This window comes from Sinohyriopsis cumingii, chromosome 6, assembly GCF_028554795.1.
Source record: "Sinohyriopsis cumingii isolate HCF-2022 chromosome 6, ASM2855479v2, whole genome shotgun sequence".
NCBI lineage: Eukaryota > Metazoa > Mollusca > Bivalvia > Unionida > Unionidae > Sinohyriopsis > Sinohyriopsis cumingii.
Genome location: NC_142966.1, coordinates 77,032,848 through 77,054,222, shown reverse-complemented (window position 1 = coordinate 77,054,222; position 21,375 = coordinate 77,032,848). Strand labels below are relative to the sequence as shown.

General features: G+C 35.3%; 1 protein-coding gene across 3 annotated transcripts in view; it reads left to right on the top strand.

The window, feature by feature from the left end:
* The window catches only part of LOC149797261 (transaldolase-like), a 44,221-nt gene extending 33,011 nt beyond the window's left edge, over nucleotides 1-11,210 (top strand). For all 3 annotated transcript variants that reach the window (XM_089961963.1, XM_089961964.1, XM_089961962.1), the window contains exons 8-9: nucleotides 7,067-7,134; nucleotides 10,509-11,210. In XM_089961963.1, the coding sequence (XP_089818089.1) occupies nucleotides 7,067-7,134; nucleotides 10,509-10,672 (232 nt within the window). In that variant the 3' untranslated portion in view covers nucleotides 10,673-11,210. The remainder of the gene's footprint in view (nucleotides 1-7,066; nucleotides 7,135-10,508) is intronic.
* Nucleotides 11,211-21,375: the final 10,165 nt, after the last annotated feature.

The window sequence follows — 21,375 nt, the reverse complement described above, 5'->3', positions numbered from 1 at the left end:
ACTGTCAGTATATAGATATTTTTCTGCCTGCATGAAAAAAAACATTTTAATGACAAGTAATACATTACCTGTTGTTATGGCCTAGACTGTGATCCAAGGAGATTATTTCCTCCTCTAATTAGTAATTGGTGGTCTAGAATGAACACATTATTCCAGTCTGATATCTTAGTCAACTTCCTGACAATCAGAAAATTTGCTTTCAGTTCATTGAATTTAGTGTAATTCTCACATGGCTCTTGGCATTTCATGATTTAAGTCGCCTTGCATCATTTCTGCTGCCATTCATATCCTATTTTGGGCCCTGGGTTGCCAAGTGGTCAGAGGCACTCACCCTTTACAGATCACTTACATCTCACCTCTATCCACATGTGTTCTAGTCTTGACTTGGCCAACGTGGGTATGCGAGAAAGCATGCTAGGAGCTTCCCATGGGTCAGTGGTTCTTCCCAGGGTTTTCTCTGGTTCTTCCTCTACCAGAATATAGTGGTCACCATGAATAGCATATCGTGTGCTGAAAAATGGCATTAAACATGCAAAACAAATAAACAAAACGTATCCTTTTTTGTGTTGTATTTATGATTTTCTTCTCATTCTTTCATACTTTTTTAGTATCTGCATCATTTTTCATTGAATTTTACAGTGCTTTGTTATTTTTTATCCTTCTGTTAGTCACTGGTATTAGGGTAAGTATAACCTAGACATTTTGGGGCTGTGGGTGGGCATGTAGCATTTGCCACACTAGATCAGTAATATCTCACCTCTGTCTGCATGGGTTTGAGCCTTGGGCTCAGCCAGTGTGGGTATGTGAGAAAGATCAACAGTAGCTTCCTGTGGTTTGGTGGTTTTTTCCAGGTTCTTCCAATACTATTTATACTGGCCACCATGTATAGCCTCTTGTACTGAATAATGGCATTAAACCCATACCAATCAACCAGCCAATCAACCTATTCATTTTTTTTCCTGTTCAGTATTTATTTATTGTGTTTCTTTTCAGCATTCAGTATGCATCAAGGTGTGAGTAAATACATATGCCTTTCTATTTATGTTTGTACTAGATGTCTATGCACAGTCATTTGTCTTGTATAGGTATGTCAACAGCTCTGTAAAGGAAGGTACAGGCTTTTTGTGGGATGCAGAAGTTATCACAATATATGGAAGGAGGTTGTCAGCTGCCATGATGGAGGGATCCTCTGCACTTCCTGGAGAAGGAAAGCTGTCAGCACCAAGTAGTGAGTCCCACCTTCTTGATGCAGGGGAATTGTGGTCTTCTTGCACATACAGACTTGTATTAAAGATTAGGGATCTTCCTTGTTGGAGCTGAATGCCACAAACCAAGACTTACAGGTCTATGCTATCTGACGGATCTTTCTCTGTGACCAGTGAGGCAATGTCACAGGGAGGTATCAAGTGACAGTCACAAAAGGTCTTTCACTGTACACTGGTTACTGGTCTGGTCTATGGGCACTGGGTAATGTGTCAAATGAAAGTCAATGAATATCTGTCACCAGGTCACCTGGCACAGGTCACTGAGAAATATTAGGTCTGTCACTGGGTCATGGGGTGTTGATTACTAGTCACCAAGTAATGTCCCAAGTGATTGTGATCAATTGTCTGTAACTGAGTACTGAATACTGGGTGCTAGACACCAGACACTGGGTGCCAATCACTGGATATGGTGATTGGTACCAATGAATCATTTTTGGTCTCGGGTGCTTTTCACCAACCACCAGGCTCCATGATGTGCACCACTGACACCATTCAAAAGACTAGCACCAGTATTTTACTGCTTGTCAAGGGAAAGCAGTGCATATGATATTCTCCCTTTATTTTTCCTTTCAGTCCCTTTGGGGAAAGGGCTCAGAATTTGATGATCTGAGAGAAGAACAATATATTATTGTCATGCCCCCATGAGTGGAGACAAGACATTGAATCTTCAGTTATAAATGCCACCTTTCTTGGAGAAGGTTGAAATGCCTTGCCCTGAGAGCAAAGACAGGGCAACAAGCTATAAAAATTTTGGTTGATGGAGCTGAGTTCCCAGAAGAACCAGTCATGTTCGGTCCATCTCATTTGGAATCTCCATCTTCCTAGGTGATGGTGAAGTGGTAGTGTGGAGCTTAGGTAAGACAGTAAACAAGATCCATGTCCAGAACTCAAAGGATCATCATAGGCTGAACTGCAGAGATTGTTTGAGACCATTTCCAGGATATTGAGACATGCACTGTCAGTCTCCATGATGCTGTCTTCATAGCTTCTTTACATCCATAGGTATGGCACCTGAAGCACAGCAAAAGCCTTTGCAGGCTGCCACTCAATGCTGAAATGCTATTCAGAGGGCTAATCCCTAAAATTACCTCAAAAGACTCGAGGGATCAGCAACACTGGTCCCTGACCACAGTACCAGACCCAGCTAAAACAGAGATGAAACACCCCTGTCTCAGATGTTCTGGAGTTCCCCCTCCTGAACATTTTACATAGAGGAATCAACAGAACTCAGAGGTCTGTGGTCTAAGGTTGACATTGCCTGGGGTGGGAGTGGGAGACATGCGCCCCAGTCCTCCAAAAATGCCCCATATGGGTTGCGTCTCTGAATGCCTCTGTCAACTAAAATCCAACTCCTGGCCTTCGCAAGTGGCTTAGATTTGAAGTCCTCCAGACCAAGTTTTCCACTAACAGGAGAAGGGGTGAAGGTGGGCCCCTGGCACCTTAAAACCAGTTGCTTCGGGTAGATGCGACTCGTAAACCTTGGATGGTAGCTCATCTAGGAGAAGGAAAACTCGATTCCAAACCTCTGCTGCCTTGTGGCTATACCCACTCATGGGAAAGGCTAAGGGAATAAACCCCGACAAAATCCGGAGACAGAGTCCCTAAGGCGATCTGACATTGACTTCAACGTCATTCTGGCAACTCCTGCGATGTCGTTGGTGCCAAGCTGTATCGGCATTCGTCGTTCCCTTGGTCCCACCAGCTGCGTGGAGAGGGGAGATCTGCTGCATGGACAACAGCTGATTCTCCATACCACCCTGCCCAGGCTTCATAGCTTCAATCAACAGAACTCAGACTCATTTTATAACTCTCTTCTACCCTTCTTTCTCACGATGAGGTGTCAGGGGTGAAAGTGTACTGCATCTATACCTTACCTTTGGAGGGAGATATTTTGTGCCTCAATTGCACCCTACTTGGTCAGATCTGGAATCCTGAAACTGTAAGTTAAGCATCTTGATGAGTACCATACCCTTATCACAAATGAAGGTCCATGTGACCCATATTTCATGCTTTACTGACTTTAGTGACCTTTTGTGTCTTGAGATTATTTCTCCAACACTGTTCTTACTTGAATCATCAAATTTTATGATCATTTGCATCTCTCTTGGTACCACATCTTTATAACAAAAAGGTCACTGTGACCTAGATTTCACATTTTATTGGCTTAGGTTCAGTTTTTGCATTTAGCTTTTTACCATATTGGTCTTTAATTCCACTTTACATCCTGTTATACCTGGAATCTTCAAACTTCTTGAGTAGGTGATCTCTTTATCAGTACTATAACAAAAGTTGATCACTGGGACCCATTTTTCTCACTTCACAAATATTGTTTAGATTTTATATTTTAACTGTTCATTCAAGAATCATTAAACTAGGTGATTGTATACATTTCTCTTAGTATCACACCTGTGCAAAAAGGTCAAAGAGTCATATATTTTACATTTTTCTGGCATAGATTAAGTTTCTGCATTCATCTCATGACAACATGATTTTTGTGCATGTTATATACATACCATCTTTTTTAGTATCATGAAACTTTGTGAGGGAATGCATATTGATGAGCACTACACCTTATTGCAGAAGTAGATCATTATGGCCCATATTTTATGCAAGTCACCGTAACTCAAGAAAGAAAATGTGTTTCCACTCAGTAACATTAGCTCTACATCACAAACCTGGAGTAAATTTTGTGACTGGTTTGCACATGGGGTAAGGTAGAAGCCTATTGATGTGGGGTAAAAAAATTAAAGGTCAGTGGCACTGAAGATGAAAAACAAAAAATGGTTTCTGCTCAGAATTTCAGATCTTGAACAAATACTTTATGTGACTGCAGGAAAATTAGTTTTGGAAACAATCTTTTGTTTTTGAGTAAACTTATTGACCAAACTTTGTAGCTGATCTACACATTTCATAATATATATTTTAGGATCTTAAGGTCAAATGTCATGGTTATGGTAAGTTTAAAAAGAAAATGGCTTTCTTACTGTAAGTTTAGTTCAAGATCTCATATCTTGACCAAAGTCCAGGTCATCTCCAGTTGACCATATCCTGCCATTGACAATACTTGTGTTGAAAACAGATGAACAGTACATGGAAAGACCCATTTTGTGAAATGGAAATACCTGGAAATACCTGAAGCTAGCTGATCACTATGATATGGCAGCCCACTCTTGCCAGCTTATACTGATTGACTTGTCCAAAATTACAAGTGTGTAAGTGATAATGGTAATCGACAAATGTCTAAGTCACATGGGCTGAAATAGTGTAGATTTAACACAAGGAAAGTGTATCATGGAAACTTTGCACCACAATATTAAAGGTCAGCTTTAAAGTCTTAAGTATCATAAAGAAGTGAATCATTTGAATCAAAGTTTTAGAAACTTGAGCAATGTACAGTGTGACCCTGCTACAGCATGCTCCATTATAACACGAATTCAGATATAACACGGTCGTGGTGTGGCTCCCAAAATTTCATATAAATGTATTTTTCTCGTATACGAAAGAAAAAGACTGCTTCAGTGACCTAGTGGTTAGAGCATCTGCCTTGGATGCGGAAGGTCTTGGGTTTGATCCCCAGCCGAGTCATACCAAAGACTTACAAAAATGGTACTAACAGATGCCTTGCTTAGCGCTCAGCATTAAGAGGTTAGTGTTAGGACTGGTCAGCCTGGTGTCAGGATAATGTGACTGGGTGGGACATCATGCTACATGTCTGCGGCATGATGCCCCAGTGCTAGACATCACTATAAACTGCCACATTGCAGACATCGTAGCGATATGACTGAAAATTGTTTAAGCTACATTAAAAATCCAAATCGCATCGTACACGGAAAAAAAATCTTTCTTAAAAGTATGAAAAAAAATCCAAAAAAGCATATTATCATTTTGGGGAAGAGATCATGTATGAATAATACAAGACGATTGTGGCGTGGCTTCCGAAATTTTATATGTATTTTTCTCGTACATGAAAAAATAGTGTTTTATTCTTAAAAGTATAAAAAATAACATGTGAAAACTTTATTCAGGGATTATGACATAACATGCATATTAAGATGGTTTGCCAATGTCACAAATTGTGATGTTTTATTGGAAGCAATAATATACCATCTGGTGCATTATTTTTAACTTTGGCTGACATTGATGGCTGTTCACTGGTTTGGAGTGGAGAAATTCAGAGGTCCCATGAAAGGAAGCCGCAAAGTTGATATAAAATGCACCCAGATGTATCTATTGTTACATAAACAATTCTTTGTCGATATTGGCAAACCATCTTAACAGTGCATTGTTATGTCATAATCCCCTTATGTTGACATCTAGCATATGTACTGTATGTTTTGAAATATCTGCATTTTATAAAATTTACATTTCTGGTAGCGGAGATCAACCGGATGAGGCATTATCTCACAATGTATCTTTTGTTGGATTTTCGTTCGCTCGCTAGTAATTAATATATTTACATAGACTGACATTTGTATGTGGATGGTAAGTAAAATTCCTCTTCTTTTCACTGAGAATTAAATTCTTCAGAACATTCACATTTTCTGTAGTAATCCCTGTCATCAGATCAGAACACCTGCATCTCTGTCGTCGATTGACCCTTTCTTTAAATTTCTAATGCATGCATGGAAGGCAGCATCACTCCTACCAAAAATGTACAACAAAAAAAATAATAAAAGAATTATAAATACCTAAAACAACACTAAATTTTACTTGTCTGTTCAATAGGCTGGGAGGAACAGTAACTACAGTTGACCATAGGATGGCCAATTCATTTAAAAAAAAGGGTAACTGGATAAAATAGTTTGCTGAAATTTCAAAGTAAACATTGCATTTGAAACACCGATTGTTATGAAAACATTCTTCGCAAATGGGAACAAAATCAGTCTCAATCATGCAGTACAATTTTTTGATATTGCCACCACAGTAAGAAACGGTCATTCGTTTGGTTCTCCAAAGCTGTCCTTTAGCGGTGACTTCAATAACACATGCACCCTTCATCAAAGAAAGACGACTACAATCTTCAGTAAAAACAACGAACCTTTCTTCAAAGGACATCAGTACCGAACTTATATAAAAGCAGTGGAATCTGATGGAATTTTTCATTTTCCAATATGACTGGAACACTTTTACTGTGCCATGAAAGTTTCCTTTTTACAGGAAAAAAGATTATGTTTACAAACGCTACCAACAGCGGCTTAAAACGCATACTTTTACCGACTTGGGACGTACTGAAAAGTAAATGTGCTTCATCATTTGTTACGTGATTGTGCTGTTTTTCCTTCACTAAATTCAGACCTATATGACCTGTGACAAAATTATTGAATATTTTTAATGTGTATGTGTGCATATTTTCAATGGAATTACATGTATTGTGGATTCAATGTGTGTGATGAGATTCATGGGTGAGTACATGGTGTTGATACTTTATTCATGCTATACATTAGACATGTATATGTAAACAGTATACACGTATATGTACCAATGTGTGGTTCTCTGAATAAAGTAAAATATTATATATGCCTTCTGTTTTCACTACAGGTGTATTTCTCATTTAATACATTTAAGATGCATTGATTTAAGACGATAACTTTGCCAATAAAGCATGTATTGTTGCTTATAACATGGTTTGGTCTATAACACGGTCAGGTTCTATGGCTCCCAACTACCATGTTATAGCAGGGTCACACTGTAGTTCTTTTATTTAGTCAGATCTAGATAGGGTTAACTATGATCTATCTTAAATGGTCCCAGAGAAGACCATAATGAAAAACTTGGAGTGCATCATTATTGTTCTATTACAGGCCATCCTTGCTTGACCAGCTGGCAAAATCTTCAAGTCCCTTGGAAGCAGTACTCTCTGCAGAGAAAGGTAGTTTACCATTTTTTACTTAGTGTTTATTATTGCATGATGGTATTATTTGAAAATAAATTCCATTTAAGGTCTAAATTGAATAAAGGCCATTTTCTGCCCTGTCTTTCTTCACATGATGCATATTACATGGATGAGGTGGTTGCTTCATTTTAAACACAATGTTTTGTGTTCACTTGCAGCTTAACATGCAGATGGTAGATTGAAAAAATATAAAAAATATTTGCAACTCCTCCTGAATGAAAGGTCATATCAACATGGAGTTTTCACTTAAATATTTCATATCATGTCTAGTTAGTCCTAAACAAATATGGTGGAAATCTGACATTAAATATGGCCACCATGTCAACCATCTTAAAATTCTTCTTGTGATTGCTATTTCTCCTGAATGGAAAGTCATATTGACATGAAGTTCTCAACAGAAGACTTTTTTATATATATATTTGGTTCTAAATGAAAAAGATGCCTCTCTAACATCCTGTCATCTTAAAAACCTTTTTATCACTGCTCCTCCTGAATAGATTGTTTTATCAACATGGGTTATTTTTTTAACTAATAGACTTATTTTATATCATGTATGTTTGGTAAAAAATGAAAATGGTAGCAATCTGACGTCCTACATCCATCTTGAAAATCTTTCTAGTTCTACTCATCCTGAAATGAAAATCGTGTTGAGTGAGATTTTCAACATAAGATTTTGTATGATGACTGGTTGGTCCAGAATGATAATGCTTCCAATCTGAAATCAAATATGGCCACCACAGTGGCCATCTTGAATGTCTTGTTAATCACTACTTATCCTCAATGAATGGTCATATCTGCATGGAGTTTTCACTAAAAGACTTCCTATTGTCTCTTGGTTCTAAATTAAATGGGTGCTGATCTGAATTTCAATTGTGAACATCTTGTCATTGCTAATCCTTTCAAATGTGAAGTTATTTCGATGTGGGGTTTTCATCAGAAGCATTCTTAACGTGTCTTGTTGGTCCTAAATGAAACTGGTGACAATCTGTCTACTAATTTGAAAATCGTGTTAATGTTAAAGAATATTAGATAGAGTTTCAACACTAAGCAGTTAAAAGGCTTTATCATTTTTTTTGGAAATTCTTTTCACCAAGTTTAGCACCACTCACTATGATAGACTCTTGTATCATCTGAACTCAATTTATGAACTTTATTATGATGTACCACTTTGAATTTTTGCAAGATTGTGATATATATATATATATATATATATATATATATATATATATATAGTAGTCCCCCTTTTATAAGGCCACCCCTAATGCAGCAGGGAAGTGGCCTTATAATGAGGGTGGCCTTTCTAGAGGGGGATGACAAATGCAAATAGTAAATACAAAAGAAAGTCACAAGTACATTTAGTTCTAAAACATTTAATATTTTCATTAAAAAATCACATGCATGTTGTGAAATAAATGTAAAACAAACTGTTTCATCATTTTCAAAAGAATGTTATGAATAACCATTGATATAGTTTTAAAACTATAAGTATGTTACAGATCACATCATCTGTCACTTTGTTGGCAACAGTCTAAAAAAACAAACCAGTCTCATCACAATTAAAAATATCCTTGCAGTCATATCACCTGCATATATTGTTTAGTCTTTTGTTCCAATCTTCGACAACTTCATTATTAACATCAGCTGATTCTCCACTAAGGACAGAACACTTAATATTGTGTTGCACTTGAAATCTGGTCAACCATCCGTTACTTGCGGTAAAGTCGTCATATCCCAATTCAACTGACAAAATTGTTGCTTTTTCTTGTCATTCAAATCAGGATACAAACATCTCCTGGCTCAAACAATCTTCCTTTCTCCGTCCATTTCACCTTCCCACGTCTGCAGAATTGTTTCCTTATCTTTCACGATATTGTTTATCTGAGAGTTTCCGACATTAGTTTTCAGCAAGGATCCTCAACCCCACCTCCCCCCCTCGGTCAGTTGAATTACTTTCACTTTCTCTTCTAAACTGAGAATTTTTCTTTTCCTCGATGACATGTTGATCTTTCTGCAGTAAGTTATTCATGTTGCCAACTACAATACTGATAAAACAATTTTTTATGCATCTAATCAAATTGCCGTGTTTTTAAAGTAAGTGTTCTTGTCACGTGACTCGTTAGTCGCAGTCGGGTACCCTATTGTTTTTATACATTTCTTTACACTAAGTGAGAGAATCCAAAACGGCTTCGACATGTACCATTAACATCACACAGATTTGACCTCGCGGCTGTTAGGATTTGTAATTTTGACAATTATTGTCAGTAGTAATAGCCACTAATTATCAAAGTGAACAAGCTCAACATCTTACTAAGGAAAGTCATAAAGCCTATCAAACCATTTTACTGCTGACTTGTGTATGTACATCAATGCTGCCACTTCTCAGCTGTTACTGCTGTTCTATAGTTGTAATCTTAACAATTATCAGAGTGACTAAACTGGACATCTTATGATAACACAGCAGTATGTCTAATTTGATTACATGTACTTACCCTTTTGTATGGATTACAATTTGAGTCTTTATTGGCTTTATGGAATAAATGTGGCTTCTCATGAGGCGTAAATGATATTATATTAACCTTAGTGGTACATGTACATTAGTCAACACTTCTTTCAGTAATGAAAACCTGACATCAGGAAACAGAAATCGGATTGCTCAACACACGTTAAGAATAAAATACTGGTTCTGGATACATATTAAGATAAAATGCGGCCGCTTGTGAAGGGTAAATTTTATATTATTGCACTAATATGCTGGCCGCTGGTCGCGTTAGCCAGGTGGCCTTTTGTGAGGGGTACTTTTGAACACAAACTCGTTGGTGCCAACGGATTCTGGCCATAAGGAGCGGGTGGCCGTTGGTCAGGGGGCCGTTCAAGAGGGGGGCTACTGTATGTGTGTGTATATATATATATATATATATATATATTGATGACTCTATTTCTTAGGATTTTATATCTGTTGCATGTATATTTTATTTATATACATTTTACAGAATGTTAAAAACTTACTTTTACCTTGCACTTCAGGTTAGATTTATTTGGAAGGTTTTATCTTTAAAGCATTTTTTGTGCAAATTTTTCATTTTTACATTCTTAGAATATTACTTTTAATTGGCTCCATATAGCCATTATTTGTGCTGATATACTAATAAGTACATTCAGATCCAGTGTTTTAGTGTGATACCACAAATTGCATGCATTGAAGGAGCTAAAACTGGCCTTTTATTTTATTTTGCAAACATTTTACATTCTGATTATGGACTGAAATTAATATCTTACATGCTTGACTTGCTAATATATCCAATCATGCACCCCATCCCAAACCCACTCACAAAAGAGAATTTTTGTTCCAGCCAAGGCATTGGATATTGAAAAGGTAACAGTGGATGAGAAAATCTTCCGCTGGCAGATGAATGAAGATGCCATGGCAACAGATAAATTGGCTGATGGAATACGCAAATTTGCTGTTGATGCTGTCAAACTGGAGAACCTGTTCAAAGAAAAACTCTCAGAGTAAATGATATATTTCTCAACTTCTCAAAGATGCTGTATATAAAACAACAAACTTTCCTTTGGTATTTCTCCTTGCATGTTCAGTAATCAAAGTAAATATTTAATGTAATGCCAAAAATGTGTCAATTAATGTAATTTTTTTAAATTAGATTTTATTATGCATTTAAAGATTTTAAGATTGATCAAAATTAAATAATGTTACAATTTTTAAAAAATGCATAATGTGTGAATATGTCAGCAGTATTTCATTTATTTATAAACAAGAAACTTTGGAGAACGCACAAACATGTGAAGAGCATATGACAAGGTTTTTATACAGATCTATTTTTCTTGAAATCAGTGTTATGGATGTCAGTATCTAATCACTGTAGGAATGTTTTGATCTGAAATATTGCCAATTCTTGTTCCGTGCTTAAATAGCTTACATTAAATATTTTTACAGCTGTTTTGGAAATGGCTTATTTTTGCATAGTTTTAAATGTAAATTTACTGGTATAAATTTTTACATGAATTTCTTTGGAAATTAAACAAATTTCAAACTATCCTATCACAGTTTGTAATCTTTACACTGTCCCAGTAATACCTGCCATGGGGCCCCGAGTGGCTGAGTGGTCTAAGGCGCTCACCGTTTCAGATCATTGCCATCTCACCTCTGTCTGCATGGGTTTGAGTCTCAGGTTCGGCCAATGTGGGTATTTGAAAAAGCTTGCCAGTAGCTTCTCGTGGGTCGGTGGTTCTTTCCAGGGTTTTCCTGGGTTCATCCTCCACCATTTATACTGGCTGCCGTGTATAGCCTATCTTGTGCTGAAAATGGCGTTAAACCCTACAACAACAACAACCTGCCATACCTGTAATGACTTATTGGGAAAATGTTTAAATGAAGCATTCCTTGAAATTGGCACCATTTGTAGCTTACCTGTATAGCTTACCTGGCACTAAGGCCAAGTTTAAATTGAGCTTTTGGTATGGCCTTGCTTACATTGTGTGTCACCCAATGGTTAACACTTGGCTGTTTTCAATTTCTTCTCAAAAGCCATTTTGAACAAATTTCAACCAAATTGTACATGCTACCTTCTGGCATGAGGACCTTTCAGATTTGTATAGTTGATGCTGATCTACCATCATCTAGAGTCACAGTTACTAAACATAGAAAATCTTAAAGTGTGACTTATATTTACTTATATCACAAAATATAATTCTTATATATAAGTGTATATATATTCTTTTCTATTTCACAATTCTCTGATATTGAGTTTTCAGTTGAACAGTAGTAGCCTAGGACAAAGTGAAATCATTTTCATGTGTCATTATTTATGACTTGATGCCTTTATATTCTGGAATATAATACGATTCTGACAGGAAGCCGTTTGTTGGTTTGATTTGAAGTCAATTTATTGCTCTCCAAAGTTACACGGACCTTTGTATAAATTTTCATTGATGGCAATGAAAATCTGGACTGCAGGTATGGAAAATACCATGCATGTATTTTTACAGAAAAACATGAAGATCTTATGCTAAAATATTGCGAAAAATGTAACAAGTTTTGGACTTGGGATGAAAAATTAATATTGAACATCTTTACTTTTCATTTCACCTGGTCATAAGGTCAGGTGAGCTTATGGTATGGTCCCACATGTCTCCAGCATTGTGTGTCATCCATCCATCAATAATTGCTTATTACTACCCAGGAGGCCATACTTGTGATCAGATTTATATCAAACTTGGAATATGCGCTTTTTACATCAAAATCTCAGAGCTTAAAAACGAGCAAGCAAAGAACCAATAAAGGAGTTGCATTCTATATTTTGAAAAATGTCTCCATCATTGTACATCACAGGTTGTCTCTGTCATATGATGCACCATGTTGCAGGAAAAGCTGCTGATAAATTAGAAGAACTCCTGAAGCATCAAGTTGGCACTCCACTCTACCTGACAATGTACTTCATATGGATAGAGTTGATTTTTTCATCTTATTTCCTAGCTAAAAGACCCAATAACTGTAAGATATAAATTTCCTCTTCTTTATCAGGTTATGAAAGGAATATTGGTTCTTTAAAATTCCAGAGGGATAAATAAATCATTTTGTACATATATGCTCATTGAATTTTTATCATGTTATATGTGAATTTCTCTTTTTCTGCTCGGATTACTCTTTTTGTCCACTTGGATTACACTTTTTCCTCGCCAGGGGTTGGCATGTAAGCTGATTTGACTAGGTAAACAGGATAATCTCATGAAGCTGTTCGATTACTTTTAATATGAGTGAGACCTATGCATATTAACTGTGTTCTTGTGTCTTATAGGCCGATGATTTTTTACCACTCTTGAAATTTTAATTTGATAGAATTTTGATCAAACTTGGTATATAGGCTTATATTATCAAGATGTTAAATAACTTTGATTACAAGCAAGCTCTATGCATATTTATGAGGCAATCTTGCTGCCTTAGCAGATGCTTGATTTCTTTGTATAATTTCAGTAAAATATGGTGAATAGGCTGGGTAAGTTCAACTAGGAATGAAGTTGCATATTAATTTTATCTTTATCTTTGGAAAGAAATTTTATCAGAACGGTAAAATTTGAATGACAAAATTATTGAAGATAGTTTACATATAATTTTGCTCTAGCAAACTACATAAATCTACTTCATGAAATGGTCAACTGCTAAGCTATATAAGCCAGGTAAACAATATTAGGACCACTTGGACCTCTTGCTATTAGGAGCAAATGACCTCTTCATGAATTTAACTTGCTATTAAATAAGTTCAGTGTCATGATTTTCAAAAATGGCTCCAGTGTTACCTATTTTCATTTGTAAATACTTGAGCAATTTTTATCTTAGAAATTACATGAAAATAAATACTTTGTGAAGATATGTGTATAATATATATTTTGTTAGCCAAAAGTTCTCCATATATATATGTGTGTGTGTGTGTCTATATATATATATATATATATATATATATATATATATATATATATATATATATATATATATATATATATATATATATATATATATATATATATAATGCATGTGTGTGTGTGTCTTCATCATAACTGTATTGAATATTTTGAATAAGATATTCATATTAAATATTCTATGCTGTAGTTACATGAAGTTTTGTTATGATATGAATAAGCCTATTGTGCCTTTTTAGCTTGTCTGGCTACAACACCAAGTGACCTTATGATATGGTCCTGTGTCCGGTTTGCATTGTTCAGTATTCATCCATGAACATTTGCAATTTTCAACATCTATTCAGAAACCGCTAAACCAGTTGAGGACTGGTGCTCAAAATAGAAAAACTGCTAAATGTATTCTTAAAAACTGCTAGATTGTAAACAGAATTTGACCAAATTTAATAGAAAGCATCCTACCAGAACCAGCTTTCAGGTTTTTACAAATGATGCTGATGTACTATCAAGTGTGACCACTTACTAAAAATATAAAATTCTTACATTGACATTTCAAAACCTATATGGGAATTTTACCAAATTTGACAGAAATTGTCTTGGCATGAGGAGTTTTTAAGTTTGTAAAAGTGATGCCCATCTGCCAACAAAAAAGTCTGTTCTTTTGAAAGAGCTTGTTTTTCTCAATTGTTTTTGCAATTCATTATATTTACACAATTTTAGAACTGACTTTTATTCTACATCTTATTGACAGTATTGTGTTGACATGCTGTCAAACTCTTTTAAAGGGTCACTTGATTTACACCATAGATACATTCCTGGTTTATGGTGTAAATTGAAAGTATTTTCCCCATATAATACATGTAAATTAAGGAAGTTCTAGGGCAAAAAATGCATCTGGAGTTTTCAAGTAATGATTATTTATGCATAATTTTCAATTAAATTAGTACATATAATATGTACGTGATCTGCATGTGAGTCACGGCACATGGTGCCAGCGATGGCATAAAGATAAGCACAGTGGCACAAGTAGAATGTTAAAATGAAAGTGTGTAAATCGATTGGTGTATGGAGAGCATCACATGTACACACATACTAAAAATATTTTCCTCAAAAGCCCCCAAACAGAATTGGACCAGACTTGATAATAAGCATTCAGACCCTCAAGCCTTTTGAATCTATAAAGACTATACTTATCACAATCAAATATGGCCAGTACTCCTAAAAATAGACAGCTCCGGTGGCCTAGTGGTTAGAGCGTCCACCTCGGATGCGGGAGGTCATTTGTTCGATTCCCGGCGGAGTCATACCAAAGACTTACAAAAATGGTACTAACAGTTGCCTCGCTCGGTGTTCAGCATTAAGAGGTTAGTGTTAGGACTGGTTGGCCAGGTGTCAGTATAATCTGACTGAGTGGGCTTCATCTACATGTCTGTGGCATGATGCCCAAGTGATAGACATTACTATAAACAGCCACACTGCAGACATTGTAGCGATATGACTGAAATTTTTTTAAAGTTACGTTAAAATTCCAAATCACACAGAGAAAGTATCCTGGCATAAAAGACTCGAAAATAATTGATAAGCAATGTTGATTTGCAAAGAAGTTAACAGGATAGAGAAACCTTGAAACAGCAGGATGCATGACATATGAAATCAGCAACATTCTTCTGATCCAGATTTCATACAAGCTTCTCGAGCATTAGGATATTAAACAATCAGCCTGGTGAGTGATTGCTTGCTTGGGCCTCCTGTTCAATGTATTCATGTAAAAATATTAGATACCTGGATATCTTAACAGAAATGTAATCACCAAATGCAAAGCTTTCATGAGTCTCCAGCAATCTTGTTGATGGGAAGATGGAATAAATCAGTTTTCTATTTCCTGTTCATTCTTTTTCATTCTCCCAGCATGATATATATGTGGGGTGGGTGGGGGTGATATAGCTATTGCCATGTCAGTCTCTCTGTCCAGAAACATTTTCATGGCATAACTCTCTTTAAAGTGTAGGCATCATTCTAGACTAGTTGACCAATATAGGCCTTTTTCCATTCTTTGCTTTCAATATTTTTAATTTTTTGTGTTTGTTCATTTTTACCTTTTGTCCATTTGTTCATCGAGCTGGTCATCACACTTTTGTTTCTGAAGCAGACTTAAAAAAACATTCTTCATTTTGAATATTTTTAACCATTTTGTCCATGTGTTCATCAATCCACCAGACATTTGTTTCCAAAGCAGAAAAGAACTATTCATAATATCTTTATGAAACTTCATACACAAATCTGCACAGATCTTCATTTTCAGTTGTAATTGTTTATGTCCATTTGTCTTCTATCCATCCAGACTTTTATTTCTTGGGTGAATCTCCAAAACTGTTGAAGACATCTCTATGAAGTTTTGTACATTTATTAGACTGGTGGTGTAGATTTGATTTACCTTTTGCTTTTCAGTATGTCAGTTTCACTATTTTTAATGTTTTCATCAATTTCCTTTTTTTTATCTTTCCATCTGTCAATGATGCTTTTGTTTTCAGAGCAAAAGTTCTGTATAATGCATGATATTACTATGATACTTCATACATATCAGACTTGTATTTTCGATGTGACTTTTACTAATTATCAATTTTTATTTTCAAAAATGTTTTTGTCCATCAGTTTATCCATCCATTGATCTATGATTAACACTTTTATTGGGAGGACACCATTCAGTATATACTGATGACATTTGATATATGTATGTATGTATATATATATATATATATATATATATATATATATATATATATATATATATATATATATATATATATACTTACTCACTTAGTCAAGTCCAACTGAAAACAACATAGACCCTGATCAGCTGTCACATAATATGGTGACAGATCAAGGCCTGTGTTGCTTGTTCTGCTGAGTACTCATAACAAAGTGCAAAATCTCAGATCTGCTGGCTCATTATGTGATGGAAAATACAGGTCTGTGCAGTTTTCAGTTTGACTCAACTAACAAGCAAGTATATATATGGTAATATAGATGTAACCTTTGCTATTTATAAATTGTTTTCGGAAATATTATTTGGTGGGAGGGGATATGGAAGTTTCTCTATTCATGTTTCACTAAAATGTATACAATAACTTATGTGACTACACCACGATAAAATTTGCCAGAAATAACGAAGGTGGTTAAGACAACCCTATCCAGGTCAATAAAATGTAAAATATAGGTAATAGTGACCTTTTTGGTATATTTTTGGTACTAAGAGAGATGTAAAAAAATCACCTAGCTTAAGGAGTACAAAATTTACAAACTGAACCGGGCCCCGAGTGGCCGAGTGGTCTAAAGCGCTCTCCGTTATGGATCACTGCCATCTCACCTCTGTCTGTGTGGGTTTGAGTCTCGGATTCAGCCAATGTGGGTATGTGAGAAAGCTTGCCAGTAGCTTCTCGTGTGTTGGTGGTTCTTTCTGGGGTTTTCCCGGGTTCTTCCTCCACCATTAATACTAGACACCATGTATAGCCTATTGTGTGCTGAAAAATGGCGTTAAACCCTACAACAACAATAACAAACTGATCCAAAGTCAGTGAAATGTGAAAGATGGATCACAGTGACCGATATTTTTAAGATGAGTGTGTACTACTTAGCAAGATGCAACCTATTGTCATGTTTCATGATTTCAGGTATTGCAGTATTATTTAGCAGCTAAAACACCAAGAACTAAATGCAAAAGCTTAATAAAATGTTACATGGAGGTCTCAATGGCCTTTTGTTGCAAGGCAGTTAAACATGAAATATGGGTCACAGTAACCTGCTTCTGTGATATGGCTGCAGCACTCCTCAAAATACATCCCCTCACCATATTTTTTAATTCTTAGTATAACAATGTATACATGGTGCTAAAAAATGCCTTATTTGGTTGCGAGATATATCCCCAAAACTTAAATGACACCAGTAAAATGTGTAATGTTGGTCAGTGACAGTTGTGGTGAGGGTGTGGTACTTACAGAGATGTACACAATCATGTTTTTTTTTATCCTAACTTGGACAGAGCTAGAAAAATGAACTTGAAACACATTTAACCAAAGTCACTATAGCATGAAACAGGTCATAGTGACCTACTTTTTTGATGATAGTGCACCCCTCCACAAACTTTCATGAATTTAGGTACATCACTGTATACGTACAGGGTGCAAAAATCTGGTTGGTCACAAGGTAGATGCAAGTCAGTAACTAGTGAAATGAGCTTCCTTTTTGGTAAGGCTGTGGTATTATTAGATAAACATACTTTGATACAATTTCATGATTCTGTCATACACAACACATTTGTAATCAACTTAAAATAAATTTAATCAGTCACTGAGGCATGAAATATAAGTCAGTGACCTAAAGGACTATATTGAATAAGGGCCATTTTCTGCCCCCTCTCCAAATGTTCTTATATTATGTATAATGTACATATGAGGTGCTTAACAGTTATTTCTGATATCAGTTTTGTGTTCACGTGTCCATTGCCATGGTTACAGGGTGTCAAAACACTATCAGAAAATACATGAAAAGCAGTCATCTTTTCCATTTACTTCTCATCGATACTGCTTTTCCATGAGCTATTCACTCAGTTTCAGATTTGCAATATGCATTGTTATTATTTTAGAGGTTATAAAGCTGTATATATATATATATATATATATGTATATATATATATATATATATATATATATATATATATATATATATATATAAAGTTTCTAAAACTATTCCAAAATGGTCCAATATTGACAAAAATAGAATATTGAACTAATACGTCAACTGAAAACTTTCTAAAGTGCGTTGACAAAAAGGTACTAAATCGTACTATACAAAAACTGTTCTTCAATAAAATATTGTTTAATATTATTGAATGATGTTTAATATTATTGAATTATTTAAATGATTGATATTATTGAACATGATGGTAAAGGAGGCATTAACAGGGTCCTGTATGTTCACTTCTTCGCCGAATACATGGGTTTCTTACCTTCAATGGAAATGCCAAGTGTTCGTTATGTATTTATGTACTTTTATCCTTATATTTTCATGCTATACAACACATACACTACTGTGTTTCTATTTTTAGGAGAAAAAAATCAATAAATTGTCTCCCACACCCCTTGTGGTAGTCTATAGTCAAACTGTAATGTAGTTATAAACTATATATTCATCAGTAAAGATATAATATGGACATTAATAAGAAAAAGAAAAAACTATTGGTTCAGCACTTTTAATGAAGTTCTGAAAACTGAAATATGTTTTAGAAGTAATGGTATTGGAGAGTACAAGAAAGAAACAGACTATAGGTTTTGTACTCTCTAGTCTAGACCTTTTGATCTTTTAATGAAATAAAGACATAATGTCATTACAATAAATATGCAGTAATTAGATAAGTAGATTGAACTAATAGGTATTTGGCATATTTGTAATGCAAATATTATTTTCACTTACAAAATCATAATTATCTGGCTTCCATCGGGACTTTGGACATTTTTCCCACTGTTTGGACAGTTTAAAATTTTAGCAATTGTAAATTTTTTTAGCAATTGTTAAAAACATCATTAGTGTAGTAAGCAAGTTAAATTTTTTTATGTCATTCTTTAAACGATTATTCTTGTTATGGACGAGTGTATCGGAAAATGCGATACAAATTCAGTATGAAAAAATTTAATATAAATATACATGTATGAAAGTTATACTATCTAAATATGGAAGAATAACCGCTTCACAACATGGGTTCTACTACCATTATTTTCTGATGCAGACATGATTGGCCACCCTTGTAATGTTCGATTTTACATGAAAAACACATTGATTAAAATGTTACCTTGCTTGAAATAAAAATTAAATTGATTTTTCAATTGTGCATTATTTTTTTGTTTTGCTGAGCTGTTACTAATTTTATTTCAAAATAAATTCACAGCTGTTGATATTATGAATATTAATTCTTAAAAAGAAAAAAGAAAAAAAAAGAAAGAAAAAAATCAGAATGTGGGGGATTCGAACTTGGTGTGATAGGTTTCCGAAATAAATGCGCAACCATTTGAGCTATTGAAACTTTCAGTTTTATATGTGTATCATGCAAATGACATTTTTTCCAAGCTGCTTTATATAACTGCAGACTATTAGTTGTTGTTTGCACATTTAATAATAGAATTGTAAAGAATTGTTATTGTTACTATATGAAGAAAGACACAGTTAACAAAATTTAATGAAAAAGTACGCAGGTTGTAAACGTTATTTCCAGCAGAAAATTGACAGATTCATTTACTGTAGATGACATACGGAATTGCGCTGTAATAGTTAATTAAACATAGCAAACATGATGGAACTGAAGAAAAACCATGTTATTAATGTATATAATAAATAATATACATGTACTTACCCTATTATTTAAAGCAGCCTTTTGTCAAAAATTTGGCAACGTAAAAATACAGTTTCATTTAAAGTTTAATCCACGTAGTCTTTGTTTATATATAGTTCCAAATACCCCTTCAGCGCCTCTTTGAAAAATCTTGTTTTCAATGCATTTTAGATAGAATAAAGAAAGAGAGAAAGAATGGAAACATTTTTAAAATATCTGAATTGTTATTATTCCCGGAATTTTTCTAATATAATAATAAAGGAAATAATATAGTGCACTCTTGAAATGCGGGTCTAATTGCTCATGCATAGCGATACTTCGGCAGGTATGGTGCAACAGGGAAAACAACGATAATGAGACATATACAGCAAAATTCAAGAATTTTTGAATTTTTAGTGATTAGCGCAAATGTGAACACATGAGTTAATATGAGAACCTAAAAATTGTAATAAAAATTAATCGGTGTAAATATCTTGTCTGATCAAGCCTGCGCTTATATCTTATTTCTAGTTTCAAGTTGCTCAAATGTAGCATTTTCTCTTAAATTTCCCATACCAGACCATGTTCAAAGGTCGTCTTTTGGTATGAAACAGAAATTTATGTGCATATTTAATGCAGAATCATCATCATCATCATCATCAGTCTCATGACCTAGTGAGGTCGTCGAGGCACTGTGCTGCTAAACATCTGACCAGTTCCCTCCACTTGTCTTGATCATGTGCCAATGCCTGTGTCTCCGCAAAACTTTTCCTGGTTCATTCTGTGATGTTGTCAGTCCACTTTTTTCTCTGTCTACCTCTCCTTCTGCCACCCTGGATGCTGCCCTGCAGAACTGTTGTGGATACACTGTTGGCTCTAGTGACATGGCTATATTGGCTTTAGTGACATGGCCATACCATTTCAGCTTTCTCTTTTTGACGGTGGTGAGGAGGTCCTCATATTGGCCTACTTCACGCCTGATGGTATTATGCACTTCTTCATTTGTGATGTGGTCCATGTAAGAGATGCCAAGGATGGTTCTGTAGCATCTCATTTCAAGTGACTGGATTCTTCATTGTAATTCTGCTGCCAGGGTCCAGGCCTCACATGAGTACAAAAAGACTGAGATGACTAGAGCTCACAATACATGTAATCTGATTTTAGTTTTCAGACAGATATTCTTGTCTCTCCAGATTGGTCTTAGCTTTGACATAGCTGCCATTGTTTGTGCTGCTCTTGACAAAATTTCTGCTCTTAATCCCTCTTCGGTGATTATGGAACCAAGATATTTGAACTGGCTCACTGTTTCCAGTTCATGTCCTCTGACTTTAATCTTGGCTGAGATTTGTTTGCCACTATTTGTCATCAGCTTTGTCTTCTCAGCGTTTACCTCCATGTCAAATCTGGAAGATGTTTCATCCAGGTTC